Source organism: Mercenaria mercenaria, chromosome 16, assembly GCF_021730395.1.
Source record: "Mercenaria mercenaria strain notata chromosome 16, MADL_Memer_1, whole genome shotgun sequence".
Taxonomy (NCBI): Eukaryota; Metazoa; Mollusca; class Bivalvia; order Venerida; family Veneridae; genus Mercenaria; species Mercenaria mercenaria.
This window is the reverse complement of record NC_069376.1, coordinates 49863125-49882688: the sequence shown is the minus strand read 5'-3', so window position 1 is coordinate 49882688 and position 19564 is coordinate 49863125. Positions and strand designations below refer to the sequence as shown.

The window sequence follows — 19564 nt, the reverse complement described above, 5'->3', positions numbered from 1 at the left end:
AAGGCCCATTTTCTCATGATGCGGCTCAAATAATTTTATGACGTCATTGACCTCGACGACGACGACGCTAACTTGTGATGGTGCTTATGGCAGTCATTTAATGATGTTGCGATGACAACCAACTCATTGAACATTTGCAGTATAAAACTCAACATGATACATATGTGCTTCTCATGTCAACCCCCATGTTGGATAAACACATTCGTAACACATTTTACCTGTTACGAATGCGATCGCATACGTACGAAATCTGTTACAAATGCGATCTGTTACGAATGTGGTCCTACAGTGCATTGCCCATGGACACACTGCAATTGGGAGTATCCAGGAATCAAACCAGGGGCCTTCACCTTCGTAGGAAAGCGTCTTAGCCGTCCCGACAAATGCGTCAACGAAAATATTTCAAACCAGTCAAATTATTTAAAATTTATAACGACGAAACGTCCAGCCTGAAGGTGCGAGCAAAGTCAAACGTTTTGAACTCTAAACCTTCTGGTCAGATATTCAAATAAAACGATCAAACAGTTTAGTTATGAAAATAAGAGATTAGAGCGGCGTTTCAGTCGCTACGTTTTATTCCATGCCCAACCGGAACGTCATGACGTCAGTGACGTCGTCTCTTAGTAACCTCAGTCAGTGAATACTGTACTGTTACGTGCTAAACATTTTAGTTGTTGACGGTTGTATTTACTGTAATTTTAACAACAGGACAACAAATGGGCAATAATCAGTGTGTTCCACATGCTCAAGGTGAGCCTGTCAAGGACCTTTTACGTAGAAAATTTAGTTGTGTCAGCAGACAACGTAAGGTAGACGATTTGTTGAGGTTGGCGGTTCACGGCGACGAAAAACAATTCAAGAAAACTGCAGGTATGAACAATTTATCAAAGTTTAAGATAATCGTTGACAAACAAGTATTGAAGAGATATGTCTGATAAAGCACTCTCATTCAGATTTTTAATTTTTGTCACAGATGCAATTTTGTGACAAAGATTTCTCAAAAGTTGTTTTTTTAAAGACAAGTGTCTGATTTGAATGAATGTTTATCTAGACCTTAGAATTTTCATTATAAGGTTGACTTAAAATTTTCAAATTTGGGATAACTGAAGAAAACATACACTGTTTGCTACCAGAATGTTTATCTTCTGTAGTAAATTTAGCTTTATGAATCAGTTTTATCTTTTTGTTTAAAACATGTCAATGAATATTCCTAAAATTACAGATTTTGGAGAAAATTGGCAATTTTTGCCATATTTAGGTCATACAGAAATGTTTTAGTAGTGGGCACACTCAAGGGCCATGCTATCATAGGTTCAGCTTATTTCACATTTTTGTTGTCGTCGGCAGATGTACCCTTATTGAAATATTCAGATTTATTTATAAATTTTGTTTTAAACTGAAGGTTTCCCATACCCGTAATGTTAAATGTAATTTCATTTACATCAGATATTTTCTTAGACAATGAATAAATTTTAAAATATTGCATAAAGTTTGATAGAACAATACTTCTTGATGAAAGTAAAGTTGGAATTTCATCCGTTTAGGGACTTTAAGTTTTTAGGCCATTTTCGGCAGAAGTGAACCTAGCTTCGCCTTTCCTTTTGAAAGTTAGTATATAAATATACCTATTATTCACATGCAATGCACCTAAGTCACATTACTTTTAGAAATAGACTAAGATAGGTTTATTTTGAGTCGGCAAGACATGCACAAAAAATAATAGACTCATTCGCTAAACAAAAAAAAATATTTAAAGAAGCTATGATATAATAACTTTTTTGACAGAAATTGTTACATAGTTTTGAGATAAACATTGACATATATTTATGCAGTTAGATAAATAATTTATACATGTATGATGTACATACAAACAAAACAATAATTCAGCAAAAAATCTACTTTATTTACTAGAAAACCCTCGGCGTAGGTTTTTGCACTAATCAGTCTCCTATAGAATAGTAACAACTTTATTTAAAGATAATACACAATAATGATACACAAACTATTAACACAAACGCATAATTGTGATAAACACAACACATGCAAACAAAATAATATATCTATGTAATTAATATATCTATGTAATTAGATAAATAATCATATATAATGTACGTACAAACGAAACAATAACTCTGCGACACATTTTCTATTAATTTTCTAGAATGCTAATAATAACATTAGTTGTTTTTTTCAAGAGGATACCACGTAAGTAAATTAAGACCATTCTTAAGCATGTTTTCAATGTGGTCATGTGTAAGGAACAATAAACATCGGCATTAACATGAATAAAAATGCTTATTTAATTATTTTGAGAAAAGGATTGAAGATCAGTTTATGTGAGATACATTCTTGACAAACACTGTTTTAGATTTTGAACAAAAAAAAACAACTTAACAATGAAAAGTGCTCTACAAAGCACAGACGTACGTACGCACGAACGCACGCACGCACGCACACACGCACACACAAACGACAACTCAGAACAATTTTATCAGATATTTTCATCACGAATGTGAATGCAAACAATGGTTAGACAGTGTGATTGTATTTCGTACTCTAGCACATTGTTCCATATTCCTATGTTTGTCATACATTAATTGTATGTAACTTATACCCTGTTAATCATTATTTTCATACTTTTCTCATATATTAACTTTTTGAAACCTTGTTTTGTACCGTCATATTACAATGTTATATTCCATGTTCGGCAATGAACATATTGTATGTTTTTGCCTAAATAAACTATCTTGAATCTTGAATCTTGAAATCCTATGATATATTAGCATAAGCCATTCTTTAAACTTATTACCATATTGATTAAGTATAGCCAGAGCCAGAACTATTTACCAATATTGTATGATATATAGACATTCCTACTCCTTGTCCACATTTTCTTTTCATAATAATAGCAAGCTCCAATTTTCAAGTAAATTAAATATTAAATAACAAAAAGACGTGTTTAGTTTGTCGAAAACTATAAATTTGCAAGGTCATATAACACAATCGATAAAATAAGACGCTTAAAAAGAAAGAATGCAAGATGGTTTAGCGACGTCTTATATTTTGGATTTGCCTGTAGGTCAAATATTCTTTACGGAGAACCCATGGTCAGCATCTGAGAAATAAACAACCTCTTTCGTTCAGCAGACATGCTTTGGTTCTCTTTGTAGCACACTATGTTGCGCTTATGTCATAGAAATTATATATAACCTTTTATTATACCAGATTTATATGATTCCCTTTTCATGATCTAAACATGTTCAAAGGTGCTTTACATATAAAGTCACACACAAAATGCCCCAAACTCGTCCTCTACCTGTACAGACACAAGCGAGAGAAAGCCTTGGACCAGAGAGATAGAGAGAGAGAGAGAGAGAGAGAGAGAGAGAGAGATACTGGCATCACCTTTACGAACTTAGCCTAGATTCAATGAACAACCAAGTTCCTTAACGTGTCCAATGTGTAGCGCCGATACACACGAAGCATTTTTCCCTAGGAACAATCAGTCTTGGCCTCTTAGTTGGGTAGGGAACACTAAAGAGCATTTCACAAATTCCAATGACCTGGGTCGGGATTCGAACCCTGAACCTCTGGATTTACAGTCAAACATGTTACCACTCGACCGTCGGGTCATTATAAAGATAGAAATCTGCTCATTTCATCAGTTTTATGAATATTTTATATCGTATCTGATTAAATCATTATTCTTTTAATGATGATTCAAATATGTTGAACTGATAGCCATATAATTTGTAAAGATAATGAATTTATCTTTCGATAACCTTAATTAGAACGAAAGATTGCAACATAAAATAACTAATTCAGCATTATTTGATCAGTTTATTTATTTAGACATACATTAAACATGGGGGAAATGGCTGATTTTCAAATGTGCACATATAATATCCAAACATAACATATTGTTGCTGCAACTTAATAAGTGTTGTTACTTTGTCTGGTTACTTTTGGATCATGGTGTCCATTCAACAGTTGCTTTCATTTTACCACTATAGGTTACATTCTACCAATTCAATTTCTTCTTTATTTCATATTTACAATAAAATATTCAGACCTCATTTTCAGCATTTTAGAGCATTTCAATGATATGAAAACCATATATGGTCATTTAGTATGACATGTCTTCTTATCAAAAATAGAAAAATATTGACATGTTATGTTGTATATAAGAAACATAATCTGTTCTGAGAAACATCACCCTCTAAAAATGCCCTCATGAAAACAGCCGTTTAGCAATTACGCGTAGGTAGACATTTTTAGCAAAGAACAAAACTTATTCCAGGAAATTCACAATGAAAATGGTCTAGATCTTTTCTCAATACAATAAGCAATTAAACTAAGCCAAAAATATAACTGTCACCTCCTCATGTCACTCATTATACCAGATTTCATCCATAGCATGGAACTACATTTTGGACTACTTCACAAGTAACACTGAGTAGTCACTTCCGGTTTGGTGTAATCCGTCCTTATAAGCATCAACTATTAACATGGGTCGTTTGGAGTGTTGCGTTTTTCTTTAGCTCTCATGAATGAATTCAAACCGGGTCTGCTGTTTGTTGCATTCTAGGCTTTCAAATGGTCATCATATTGATTTTATTAGTTTAAACATGTTCCCAGCTATATCAGCATCATTGTTGGATAGGAAGGAAAGATAATATGCTTCTGGCATAATCAAAACAGGACATTGCTTTCGTTTCTTAAAGTATAACACATGCATAGGTTATCAAACTGTGAAAAAATAACTGCAATACAGTAAATAAAGCAAAATCTATAATGGTTCATTTGGGACAGGTTGAAAATTTAATTCATTCCCGTCGCCTATTAGTTGGCCCCGCATATCGCATAAAGGAAAGTGTAGATTTATATAACATCAGTATAAAGAACTTATATAAATAAGAAACTTGTAAGATTTCTCCCTGAAATTCAGAATGTAACATCCAAAAGAAAAATAGATATTGATTTTCAAATTCTTATAAAAACAGACTTGGTAACAAAGTTGAATTATGTTTCACAGTCTTTTATAATTCATTCCAGGCGCTGAGAGACTAACAGAGCGGGAACTTGATGAATTCTACGAAGGAACAGACGCTCTCACCAACGAGTTCGATGATGACGTTATAGAGATTGAAATGTACAACTACGGACATGAGACACCCTCGGAATACAGTGAGCTCGACAGTGATGAGTATGAAACCGACTACTCTGAACACAGTTACCGATTTACTCCAGTTACTCCAAAATTTACAGATCCAGTAATGCAAATGATGTATGAAGAGTATTGTCAGAGGAAATGGGATAAGGTTAAAACTTCTAAAACAATTTCTTTATTTAGTAATTTCTGTCACAAGCCGTAACAAGTATTGTTTCATTCATTTCTTAAACACAGCAAGTGCTATTTTCTACTTTCAAGGATAAACTCTCAGTTTTATTCCATTGTAAAAGTCTGAATAGCTAGAACACACAAGTAATGAATATCATTTTTCGGCGACGCCGTCTAAATTCGTTTTCGTTACCTATGCCACGTGACTTCAGTTTGCAAATCAAATTACTTGATAACGCATTATAGATAAATTTATCAAAATGGAAGATTTATGCAACACTATGCCTGATTGGACGAGAGTGTCAATTTCTTTCACTCTGTTGATTGTGCTACGCTGAGTGAAATGTAGACAAAGCGTTTATCCTAAACGACGCTGTTCACAGTTTTAAAGCTAACTTTGGCTCAGTATATTTAGCAAGAATATTGATATATCTCAAAATGATAAGTAAGTTTAATAAATATGATAAAAACCTGTTCAAATACCAACATATATCAAATTAAAGAAAGAGCTGAATACGGTCTGCGTATCACATGAATAAGGGTGTGATAAGAGTCTTTTATGTAGAGTAGTGCTTTTTAAAAGATTTTCCTTGTTACAATTGTCGTCTGTATATGAAAAGGTTTCTTGCTTTTGTGACTTATTCAGATTGCATATTAAAATGAGTACTTGTTTGCTTTGATATATTTGTTATAAATTATTTAACTGATTTATTATATATGAATATTTTTCTTTAGTATGGTATGCAAATATTGAACTCAGTTGAAATCTGTTTTATTATATATATGCTATATAATGATGAATCTCATTACACTGAAATGAAGGTACGCTGCATACAGTTTATCTATGTGATATGACTACGGTCAAACTTTGCTTATGAAAAAGAAATATTGAAATAATTGCAATTGTATGTTTTGCTTGACCTTCACTTTTTATAGGTGTGACGTCATTGTCCAAAGATTCATGAATAGCGAATATGCTATTTGTTAAAACGGGATCAGTTGGCCTATTTTAGAAATAAATAAAAATAATAAATAAATAAATCCTTTGATTTTTTCTCATGTATTCTAATCAAACTTGATTTGTAGCATCTTTATTAGGCCCGCAGCCAACTTTGTTCAGCTGGGGCATTTGACCCCATTTAGGGGCTGCTAGAGCTAAAACTAGAAATGCCTTTATACAGCGTCTCATGAACTGCTTGGTGGATCTTTGTCATGTGGAGCATCATTATAAGGTCCTCTTCCAAATTTATTTATATAGGAACTTGGGCCCTATTAGGGACCACTATAGCTAAAAGTAGATATGCTTTTCTTCGCATTAACCACTAAAATGTAATGGGTTTTTATCAAACTCGATGTGTAACAATATCGTAAGGTCTCCTGCTATTTTGTTACAAATGGGGATAGGGACCAATTTAGCTAAAAATATAAACACGTTTAATGACCTCTTCTCATAAACCGCTTCATGAATCTTCATCAAACTACTGCTGTAATTATTCGTTTAAGGACAAAATTGCAACCCTACGACGAACTCTTTGCGAAAAATTAAAACAGAAACATTTAAATTGTTAAGTGCGGTGTATAGTTTTGCAATTTGAAAGATGAATGTTAGATGAAAAATTCATAAACTTCTTTACTTATTACAATTCGCCGACCATCATTTTTAAAGATATTTCTTGTTAAGTATGTATTTATTACTAAGGTAATAGGTATATTAATTTTTTTTATCTCCGTGGAGACTTTCCTACATGAATGAAAATCAAATCCTATTTAAAACAAGTGAATAGCGACATAATAGCAAAAAAAATAAAGTCCTAAATGATTGAACAGCAAAATAAATTGTGGCTGTAGCTTGAAACCAACAAATGTACGTCGATAAAGAAGGTGACAAAAATATTTTAAGAAATAAGTGAAAGAAAACACTTTTTTTGTACTTTATGTTGCAGCTTTAGCCTATAGTTCTGGACTGCAATGCTAGACAGAAAAATTATCTTTAAAGTGATTTAATCTTTTCTATTCATAAATTAACTTTTTTACCGTTCTTTAAGTTCGAATAAAATTATATACTTGTATTTAGTCCGTTATCTGCATTTCAAATTTCTCAATTCAGGAGCTTGACCTCATATCATTGTCGGATCTACCAGAACTCGAAGAATATAAAACCATACCAGTACAGAAAAAATATACTACGGATCAGGTGCGTTGTGTTTAAGCAACATAAGTTCTTGAAAATTAGAATCTTGTTGTATTAAAATCTCTCCTATTCCAGTTCACATTAGAACGCATACTCTATCCTGATGATATGGCACTGTTTGAAAGACAGCAATGCACCACCTTTAGTAAGCTATTTTGAGATGAAGTTATTTCTTGTGTATAGAAGTAATATATTAACCTTTACCCTGCTAAATCACTAAAATGGACAGTTCCATCATTCACTTTGGGCATTTTTAAAAGTGGCATTTTTAAACCAGATTTACTGACTGAACAGCAGACAGTGCAGACCATGATCAGCCTTGGTCTGCACTGGTCGTAAAGGCGGAATCAAGTGCCGGCAGCAGGCTAAAGGTTATAGGAATATAATGCATGCTTGCAGTCTGGTTGACTGTCTAAATGCCAATCATTTGCAAATGTAAATTGTTTTTGTAATTGTAATTGTTATTTCTATTGACAAGAATGAACAAAAATGTTACTAATGCAGACATAATTCCAATCAACCATTAATATTTTGACAAAGAGAAATTTGCTGTGGAAAACATGTACTGTCCCATTAGTTGTGACATCAAAGAAACAGTAGTACGGACATGAGGGGTATTGCAGATATCATTACATCTCATTACAGCCTTAATCAACTGATGATGTTGTTAATCTGCTTGGTTGTGTTTTATGCAACAAAAAGATCTTCTTACTGATTTATCTTCTTATTTTAATTTCAACATAAAATATTTAAGTTTAGAGATATATTAGATGTAAGCCAATCAAACCAATTAATAAATGATTATTAAAAGTCAAGTACAGCAATCTAAACTGCAGCTATAATACATATGGTGCCATTAAGGTATTGGACCCGTAATAGAGTTCCTCCTTTTTGAAGAGTATTCAATTCCTACCATAAACCTACTTTGACTGCAATTTTCAGGGGGCGTAAGTTCAAGCCCTACTGGGACCAAATTTTTTTTCAATATTTTCCTTTTTTTCTAGTAAGTTTTTACTTCTTTCAAGAATTATTATGGATGTATTGTACGAAAGTGGAAAACTTTTATTTTATAAGCGATTTCTTGCTGTTCAAAGTGTATATTACCTCTTAATCAGTAGGGGCAGAATTAGACATCTTTAAAATACTGAGTTACATGCGGTAAAAGTTCTCTATTTTGCCTTCATTCTTTAAATTACATATTCTGGAAGAAAGGCAGGTAGGTTTTACTTCTGTCCCAAGGTTATTTTTTAATGAAGTGAGCAAAAATTAAAACAGACTCACAGGATTCGATCTTAGTTTTTCAATGTTGGAGTTAGAATTCTGTCCCATTAAATCTGTTTACTTGAGGCACCCTAGAAAAAATGATATTTACAGTTTTATTCTGTGTTTTATAATTGTTAAACAATAGTCTGACGTTTCTTTTATCAAAATTAATGCTGTAATGAATTCTCTGCAGACGTTTTAGATAGTGGCCATCACATTGAAATTTGCCTCTATTTGAGCTTGAGGAAATACCATACATTATACAAAATTTACAAAATACGGCACGTTAAAAGTTGTTTAAAATTTGCAACACAGTGCGAAACATGGTCAACTTTAAGAATATACCAAGCAAATGCCAGTTTTTAAACATTACTATTAGGGATCCAATACCTTAAGACAAAATATGTGCATTTTATGTAAATAAAAGAAAAAGTAATTAAGTTCCGGTATGTATCAATTAAAGACCAGAAATAAAGACCAAATATTTTAGAACAAGTTAAATGTAATTTTTTATACCCCATAACCTTGAAATAATCGGACGATACTCTTTCGTGTTTTAGGTGAAAGAAAATAGGCTGTAGTTTTAAAATTGACCAAACTTTCTACTTTAAATCGTATACAAAACAAGTTTTCATGACATTGCTTGTGCTTTTACTAAACTTAAGCAAAGGGTAAGGACCGTGTTCTTTGTTTATTTTGCATGGGGATATTGGTATTAAGTAAACGGGATTTTGACATCATATGATACCATAGTTTAACTCTAAAAATTGATGATAAAAGGTGTACTCGACACGATGAAAAAGTTTGCTTTGGTCTCTCTCTGTTACCTTGTCAAATGACTGTTTTGTTCTTTCCAAACACAGATTATAGACAGAAGTAATAACAAAGAAGAGGAACCCGGAACGGAAGATCATGACGTTCACGTTCAACCTGCTAACACAATGAACAAGAAAATGAACATTAAATCTTCAGACAAAGGTTCTGGTGAATATCCCAGTGCATGCAATAAATCACGTGATCAAGTCGTAAATGGTAGTGGCATCGTCCGTGTAAATGAAACACAAATGTTTCAAGAATTGAAAAGAAGAAGTGGACTGCCTGAGCGAATAACAGAAGGTCTGAGGCAAAAAAGTAGAGATAATGACAGAGCTAATAACATAAAATCAAAATTGTCAAATTCAGAACCTGGCAAAAGAAATAGTGAATTTTCTATGAAAAAACAACCCTGCGTAGAAGCTGCCTCTGACATTCGAAATAAGGTGCATATTAAAGAGAAAGGAAGCAAGCAAGGACTTTTAGAGAGAATTGCAGAGACATTTCGACGAATGACCAGTTCGGCGAAGCCCTCAAATATTATAAATGTGAAACCGGCAAGCCCTGAAACAACATTTGTTAACTGTGTGGCAGAGAGAAAAAATAATACTGTACAGTAACAACGTATCTGCGGAACAACACAGCAGAATAAGGTATATCAACCAGTATCCATGCTCACAAAATTCAAATTTATACTTCCTTGCCATTGGTCTATTTCAAAATGATGGTAAAGGTTACCGGTCCAAGGTCTTAGATCATAAATACGGACTTGGGGACCATTTTCAGCATGTAATCTTAACATTGGTCAATTTCAAATATTTGCTGAGAAACAACTCCCCTGATGCTTCCATTGTGACTTTGTGACTGTCAAATCAGCTTGATAATTTTTGGACAACAAAACTTTTTTTTTCGAAAATGGACGTTTGTGAAATATATAAAATTAACTTGAATAAATTTTATTATCTAAAAGTTTGCAACGTGCAGGATTGATGGCCTCATATGTTTATTTAACTTTTTCCACAGATTAAATAAAATATCCGGGTTGCATTGGTAGGATATATCTGCCACGTTTTGGGGTGCTTGTTAAATTTTAACGTTGTTCCTATTAAGAAAATCTTTGTATTCGTTTTTATTTTACAAATAAATGATCACCGGGTTATTTTAACACTATTTCAACTCGGGTCTAAGCGCTTTATTATTTATATTCACTTTGGCCTCTTTCGGTCTCAGCCTTTAGATTAATACAGATAACCATTTGAGAATATTTACGATGAAAAATTTATACTAAATGCATCAGTAAGTTATACCAAAGACCGCTTTAACAAAAGACATTTCAGTAAAAAGAAAATTGCGACTATGTCATTGTACGAATAGAATTCAGAAATGTTTTAGACTAACGCGCTTCCACTGGAACTATCAAAGTTAAAAGCACTTTTTTTCATGGACTTATAAGGTGTTTCAAAAGCCATGTACAAAGAAACTTTCAACACAGTTAGTTTTGTTGTAGCTTAGTTACAAGCGTTTTAACAAACCACACTCTTATAGACCTGAGGATTCTTATCGTCGAGGTAGGAAGGAAACCTCCGTGCCCCTCCGTGCATTATTCCATCATGAGCGGGCACCTGGGTGGAACCATCGGCCTTCCGTAAGCCAGCTTAAGCCAGCTTGATGTCTTTCTCACACGAAGAATTCAGCACCCCGAGTGGGGCTCGAACCCACATTGGTTAGGGGCAAGTGGTTTGAAGTCAGAGGTCTTAACCACTCGGCCATGAAGGCCCCTCTCAAACTGTAGTCATGACCTACACTTATATGTCAATGTACAGAATTGGTATATAGCCCGATTATAGGGGATCGAAACAGACTGAAAACCCTTGAATATAGTCATAAAAGTCAAGTTCCATGTAAGGTGAACACGAAGAGTACAGTAAATTCCGTACGGTATAATGTTGAATTTGAATGGTGTGAAATTGATTAAAAACATAATGCAACGCGCGATAGTCCGATACTTCGACTGGCATTTTTTATCGAGACGTACGTTTTGTCGTGCACAGAAGTACAAACTAGTGTGCGTTATACTGTAGAGTCACGTCTCAGCGTCGTATCGCACCATCTCGAATAACAGTAGACAAGACGACACTACAATGATCCTAACAAGTTACAATACAATGTTGATAAATTCTAGGATATCGACATTTAGTTAACGTCATCTAACACCCGTGGCAGTACTCCACAAAGGGACCGACAGAGCGAAAATGCTTGTGACTTAGCAGACCTAGGATACTGGGTGACTATGGGCTCAAATTAAGGGTTATAGGGTAACTTGGTCATGGATTCCTCTTTCTTTATACGAGCAAGTACCGATCAGAACTTCATGAAGCAGTAATTAAACATCGTAATATTAAGTTGTAAGAATTTTCTCTGCAACAATAGAAAAAGAACTACGCTGACGTTAAAAATAACTCAAACTATACAACTCGACAAAACTAAGTCTCATAGCTCTCCGTCAGAATTACTTTAATGTTTCCGGAGCTCTGCACACATCGGTTGAAACTCTTAAGATTAGGAAAAATACGTCAGACGGCTTCCTCTGATGAACATATCCATACATCTTCACCAAATTTAGTCTGTATCATAACGGTATACAATTCTCTCACGATTACTTAAACTTCTCTATATATTTTGATTTTAGAACAAAAAGTTTTAAAGCAGAAAAAATGCGTTAACATTAGTTCTTTACACGAAATATACACATTGAGAAAGCCATTATTTTAAGTTCGCAGTTCGTAGTCTGCGTCGCAGTATTACGATGAAACTTTGTATATAGCCCCCTATGTAGCTTTCCTGGAGTCTGGTCACTACAGCCAAGGTCAAAGTCGCTGTTACTGAAACTATTCTTCATTTCACTAATATAAGTTAAAACTACGGTATTACGGCCAAATTTGGAATTTAGGAAACTTGGAGGTCATTTTGGTTGCTTGGGTCAAGGTCACGATCATTGTTACTAAAGATAAATTTCTTTTCCTAGAACAAATTCTGTTAGGATCTACATAAGTAAACCAAATCTAGTAAAAAAGGTAGCTTTCATAGAAACCAATGACTTTTTGGTTGCATTTTGGGTAACGTGTTACTAAATACAGAAAAATGTTTACCACGGATACATTAGTCAGAAATAAGAAATAGAGACCAAATTTTGTACAATAAGTAGGTTTCATGGAGACCTAAATTCAATTAAACTTTGGGTTGCTTTGGCCAAAGTTTACGACAGTGTTACTTAACACAGAAAAAAATATTTTTGACTAATAACTGAAGTTAGAAATGATATTCCAGCTCTGTTCTGCGTTGAGGTCTGTTCTACGGCATATGACTAGGGCCCGTACTGTAAATGCAGAATATACGTTCATGCTAAATTTCCTTACAATTTATGCTAATACGACAATGACAAAGTAAAAAGAAAATTTATTATTTTAAAATCATACAACATCAAGATACCGAATGTGGAAGGCTTTAGGTAACCCGACGTGTATTCAATGTCTTATTTGTTATTCAATATGCTTGCCAGACCTATGGGGTTTTTGTTCCTATTGTGGTATGCTTAAAATCTAAATTTGTTTACTGATATTGCTTTGTTTGTTTTTGAACAGTACGCCATTATCATAAAGATTACAGAATAATCCGCATCATATTCATTTCTAGATTTATATCTTAAACATATTTACAGATTAATCCGTTTAAGATTAAAACTTTTGAAGTGTCTAAATAGTATTATTTTTCGACACGCAGACATGTTTTGTGATTTTAAGATATCAGTTTAGGGTATTTTAAGGTTGTTTTTTTTTCATTCACCAAGGTAATTTGCTCAAAGCCTGTGCACAGTTACGGGCGCTAAAAAGTCGTAAAAGGATAGATAATTCATGACTAATGTTACTGAAACATATTTAATTTAATTCACTGAACACTCAGTTGACATGTTACATATGTTGTGATGTACACAAATTTTAATTGAAGATGAATCGGCGTATGGATAGTACCTTTGACCTCTGGTCACAGGAGGTCGAATCCTGATGAGAATGGAATTTGACCGTGGTTTCCACATTTCTTTATTCAGGCGCAAGTACTGATAGATCAAATGAATTGCAAGAGCTTTTTCTACAAGCGATGCAAAATAAATAAATAAATATAATATTGAGTAATTCAGTTGGCGTATTCAGACATTTACCACAATACTAAAATTTTCAAAAGATATGAAAGCGTTTTTTAATTTATAAAATCGTAGCTAGAGTTATTTATTTGATATTGAACGCGTTTGATGTAAAATATAAACACATTATTATTATAAATAAATCTGCCAAACTTAACTTTTCATCCTGCCTTTGATGAGTATTTGAAAACGATTAAGGTGGGCCAGAAAAAGAATAAGATTTGTGAAAATTAATGATGAACCTTCGGAGATATCTTCAAATACTCTGTATTAATAAATATTTGAAACATAGTTCCATTGAACGTTTAGGTTAAAGAACAAATGATTATAATCTAAGACAAATAAATTGTTTTGTTATATGAGGTTAGGGATCGTATATCGGATAGATACAGTATCATTGCGGTTAAATCTATACCAATATCTCTAAAATATTTTGAATTCTGATTAGTAATCAAAGAATTGTTTATTATGCCCAGACTGAAATTTGGTAATTTGGTACAGGAACATGAAAATTGTCAGTCACAACAAAGTTTAAAGTTTAATACATACATTAAATATATACTATTTGTTTGTTTTTTATACATCTAAATATTGTGAGAGTGAACGGATCTTGTGGTTGTGATCGGATCTTGTGGACGTGAACAGATCTTGTGGATGTGAACGGATCTTGTGGACGTGAACAGATCTTGTGGACGTGAACGGATCTTGTGGACGTGAACGGATCTTGTGGCTGTGAACGGATCTTGTGGACGTGAACAGATCTTGTGGATGTGAACGGATCTTGTGGACGTGAACGGATCTTGTGGATGTTAACGGATCTTGTGGACGTGGACGTGAACGGATCTTGTGGATGTGAACGGATCTTGTGGACGTGAACAGATCGATATTGTTAAAGTGAATGAATCTTGTGGAAAAGAAGCTGCAAATATTGTATTAAAGTACATACACACATTTCTGATCTCGTTTAAGACATTTTCTTGCTGTTTTGTGTTACGGTATTATTTGATAATTCCTTTAAGATTAAAATTTTTTATCTTCGTTAATGATCATATAAACAATAACATTTGGACTACACTGCTTCTTAAAGTGTGGTTATAAACTTGTCGGAAACTTACACAGATTGCAGACAGATAGAATATTAAAAAGTTGTTTGTTTGGTAATCGGTCATGCTAATATACGAGCTTATTAAGTAATATTTACATGAAGCTTTATATAAATCGTTGGTCCGCTGTTTGTACTATTAACCGGTCTAAAGTTCAACATTAAATTTTGCTGGACTAAAGTCAAAACTTGAAAAGAAAAGTAATGAAAATTTATCTCTGATTTGATGTGTTACCAATATATTGCTTATTGCCAAAAGTTTGTGAAAGGTGTTTTTTTTTCTTTTATTTCTGTTATAGCACGTGCAAAAAAAAAAGAGATCCAAATCATATTTCATTGGCAATAGGTATATTATCTTAATGATCAATTTGAAATTGCTCTATAGATCTAATCGATTTGGCAGTTCAAATGTCTTATCATGTTTTATTGTCAAAATGTACACCAGCAATTAATCTATAATTATTCCATACAATCTAAGCAGATTCATCTAATAGTTATAACAGCGTCAATAAATATAAATTAAATATCTTTAAATCAATATATCGAGAACTAATGAGGTATCAATTGCAAAATCAACCGCTCTTTTAATAGCATTGTTAACAGTGTTTTACGTAAAAAAGTTTAATATAAGTATAATATACAATGTAAAGAGTACATTGGTAGAAGTTTTTATGGTTAATCGCTAACTTTTTACTGGATACTCGTTAATTTTGTTATTTATTTCATACTGAATTTACAAAAAGTAATGATCTGAGAATAATTTAGTGTAGTAAATGATCAAAACGTTAATAGTTGACTGGAATTAACCATTCAAATAAATTCAGCTTAGCTGAACAGAGACCGTTAAAAAAAGCTGCTAACTGACATTTATTTTCTGTTTACTGATGAACACAGCTTAACAAAATATAAATCGGAATAAAACGTTAATTAGACGCAGCTTACCCATGCCGGAACAAAATGTTAAATAAGATTACCGGAACGTCAACTGTTTCAAAATTTAAAAACGCAGCTTAGGGGAATAAACCGATTGAAAACGTAACGTATGGGAAATATTCGATCGAAAACGCAGCTTACGTTGAAAACGCAGTTTACTGGAAAAAACGACTGAAAACACAGCTTACTGGAATAAACCGATTAAAAACGCAGCTTACCGGAATAAACCAATTGAAACGCAGCTTACCGGAATAAACCGGTTGAACACGTAGCTTACCGGAATAAACCGACCGAAACGCAGCTTACTGGAATAAATCGATTGAAATGTAGCTTACCGGAATAAACCGATTGCAAACGTAGCTTACCGGAATAAACCGACTGAAACGCAGCTTTCCAGAATGAACCGGAATAAACCGATTGAAAACGTAGCTTACCGGAACAAACCGGCTGAAAACACGGCTTACTGGAATAAACCGTTAATGAACACAGCTTACCGGATTGAATTGTTTAACAAACACAATCATAACTTACCTGAATATCGCTGTTGATATATACAGCCGATTATTAAAGACGAGTTATTCGAATAAAAGGTTCATAAACACAGCTTTCCGGAATGAACAGTTTGATAAACACAAACACAACTAACTAGAGGAAACGGAATAATGATAATAATAATAATAGTAATAATAATAATGATAGTAGATAAAGTGTTTCAAAAGGTTCACAATTTAAGAGCTTATATTGTAAGAGTACTTGATATTGTAAGAGTAGTTGGAATATGAGATATTAAAATGAATAGTTTAATAACCAAAATGCGCGATATTTAATGAACAACATGCCACTACAAGGGCGAAAAACGTCGACGATTTTGCAATAATTGAACAATTAATGAAAACTAGTGCTATTTTTTACAGGGAGCATTTTTGAACATTTGGTAGAGTAAACAACTTGCAAAGAAGGATGTCAGTTGACGAGCATGCGCACACTTCTATAGATGATATAGAGGAACATTATGAAGAGAAAGATGATTCTAGACCATTCTTTCAAAGGCAATACTGTACGTACCTTTACTATTATTTGCTATGAAACGATTCTTTGTATCCAATCTGACTTAAATCACCTCCCACAATGCTACACTTTAGTCAGGTTGCTTAATACACATCGCTGCTGCATTGTTTCTATTACTGACCCTCACCAATGTGAGTTCAAAAATTCTCTTAAGGTGAGGAATTCGTCAAGTAAGGAAGCCATCCAGCTGGCTAAAGGAAGGTTGGTAGTTCTACCAAGGTGCCTGTTCATGCCAAAAATAATGCTCGGATCGGCACCTTGAATAAATAAATATCTTTTTTTTCCAGGTGAAGTTGGTATCTACATCACGATTTATGATGCTATACCTGTGGAACAGAAGAGTATTGGCCTGGAACACTTTTTCCGCATGAAAACTACAGAAATACTGTACGATGAATTTGCTAAAATGGATACAGTGAACATACGTGCGGAATTTGTAGACAGAAATATATTGACTGACATGTATATAGAACGATTCGAGCCAGGTAAGTTAACTTCATCTATAAGATAAACTTAATTAAAATAGGTCGTCAGTGTATTTTTATTAACTTTAAATATTCTCGCTCAAACTGATAGGACACTATATAAGACACTGAAACAAAAACACTATTTGCAGGAATTGTTATGGCTGTTGGTTTCGACACAGTCAAAGATCTCGATGAACTTTGGTCTTTGTACAAGGATGACAAACTCAGCTCTTTGATTCATGACATCTTAATTACTACCGGGGATTTGAAAGCAGCGTCCATTACGGAAGTAACATTACAAACAAAACTCTGGGAAGACGAGTATGATATCTGCAAACAAGAGCTAGCATCAGAAGCAAAAAAGAGACCGGATATTCAATACAGACGTAAGATCTTACTTTTAGAAAATAAAATAATCAGTTTGTAACACTTTATAGTAATCAATGTTTCTTCGCAATACGTTACCTACCCACTAGACGGATAATAAGGAAATCTGAAAAATACAGATTTATAGGGGCAAAAGTCTATTCTGAAAATTTCTTAGAGATCTAATTGTAACTAGATTTTAAATCTAACTGAAATTGTAATTAAAAATATATTATAGTCTAGGAGCTAGACTACGTTATATGGAAAGCACCGTTGGCTACAGAACGGGTCAGTCCGCAGAGCATCTAAATGTTAGTTATTGTTTTTAAATAATGTGCAAATTTAAAAATTAATTGCTATGCAACGAAAATCAGAACGATTGTTATTATAGTCAGTATTTTCTTTTCAGTATTGTTTCAAAGATTCTGATACAAGTTTATAAATATAAAATGTACATATGCTCGTTGGCGATCAATTGACGGTGACTGTGAAGCCAACCGACAGCTTTCGTGGCACAATACGAGTAGAGTTTTTTAAATGTGAAGAAACGTTTTATACTGTACTTTGAAGTATATTTGCGAGAGCTGATTTTCGCCATTTTCTGCGAAATTTCGTGAATAATAAAATCAAAATCTTCAGTAGTATAAATAATGAGAAGCTCGAATTCTTAATAACGCAAACAATTCTGTTGTCTGGCAAATCACAAGGTAAAACTGACGAAAATATATGAAGCGTATGGTAGGTGACTGTTAAAATTAACCTACAACACAAAATAATCGATACTTATTTAAAATACGTTTTCAGCAAATGACATGAAGATGGTTCACCGACTGAAAGACTATCAAAAGATTGTCGCTGAAGAAATACTGCGTATGCGTGATTTGGATAACGAGATCGAGTTAAATAGAAACGAATTTATGAACTGCATTCGCAATTTGCTTTCGGAAGATGTGGACAGGATTTCTTCTCTGAAAGAGTACGAAATCTTGGCTAAGTCGTCAAAGGCGCAGCACATGTTCCACAAAAAATTACTGGATTTATATTCCAGTGTCGTTGAGAAATGGCGCCAGTATTACAACGCTTTTGGAAAAGAAATTGTCATACCGTTAAAGCAGTTGCACCGAGCCTGTGAAAACGAGAAACAAAGAGACATTAAAGCAAAAATTATAACAAGCATAGAGGAAATGCAAACAATGCTACAGGAAGATTTTGATCTTCAAAAGATCTCTCATCCAGAAACTGAGAAAAAGATGGCACGGAGGGAGTATCCTGTGTTTCGGGGTCTCTTAAGTCTGATACCAATGGGAGCCGAAAGGCTGTCTGATATAGACATTCTCATGGACGATTACATGCGAGAATTTAATCTTGAATCAAAAGCTTAAACTAAGAAAGGACAAATTTCTATTTTATGTTCGAACAAGTAAGAGTCAAATGCAGCCTGGTAATTATTCTGTTGACTATCACTATTGACTGTATATGTAAGCCAATCTATTTTCTGTACATGTAAACCAGACTTTTGTCCGTACATGTTAGCTAGACTTTTGTCAGCATATGTAAGCCAGACTGTTGTCAGTATATTTAAGCTAGACTATTGATTGTATATGTCAGCCAAACTATTGTCTGTATGTGTAAGCAAAACTGGTGTCCGTATATATAAACCATATTACGTACTAAATGTACGCCAGACACTATGTAACGTAGATTGGATATTTGAAGTTTCATATAGTATTTCAGTTGCCGTACCCCACGATACATTTACATGATGATACTTTTTCAAACAGCTATTTCATGCAGTCTATATCATTTGTAAATACATGAAAAA

At 33.6% G+C, this 19564-nt stretch overlaps 1 protein-coding gene across 5 annotated transcripts; it reads left to right on the top strand.

Moving 5' to 3' along the window:
- Positions 1–631: 631 nt before the first annotated feature.
- Positions 632–19564, top strand: LOC123540253 (uncharacterized). Of its 5 annotated transcripts, none has more exons than XM_045325115.2 (5): positions 632–870; positions 5056–5321; positions 7449–7535; positions 9659–10261; positions 16756–16888. In XM_045325115.2, exons 1-4 carry the CDS (start codon positions 717–719, stop codon positions 10226–10228), a joined length of 1077 nt encoding a protein of 358 aa, XP_045181050.2. In that variant the 5' UTR covers positions 632–716; the 3' UTR covers positions 10229–10261; positions 16756–16888. The 5 variants fall into 5 exon arrangements, with proteins under 5 accessions (XP_045181050.2, XP_045181046.2, XP_045181045.2 ...); XM_045325111.2 differs by lacking the exons at positions 632–870; positions 5056–5321; positions 7449–7535 and adding exons at positions 17197–17394; positions 17526–17762; positions 18547–19564 and having other exon boundaries at positions 10132–10261; positions 16756–16898; XM_045325110.2 differs by lacking the exons at positions 632–870; positions 5056–5321; positions 7449–7535; positions 9659–10261 and adding exons at positions 13336–14744; positions 17197–17394; positions 17526–17762; positions 18547–19564 and having other exon boundaries at positions 16756–16898.

Bases quoted from the DNA above. Each gene is read 5' to 3' on its own strand.
- LOC123540253 (XM_045325111.2), top strand. From the start codon at position 16,802: ATGTCAGTTGACGAGCATGCGCACACTTCTATAGATGATATAGAGGAA. The intron at 16,899-17,196 runs GTACGTACCTTT...TTTTTTTTCCAG, and splicing joins ATTCTTTCAAAGGCAATACT to GTGAAGTTGGTATCTACATC. The intron at 17,763-18,546 runs GTAAGATCTTAC...ATACGTTTTCAG, and splicing joins ACCGGATATTCAATACAGAC to CAAATGACATGAAGATGGTT.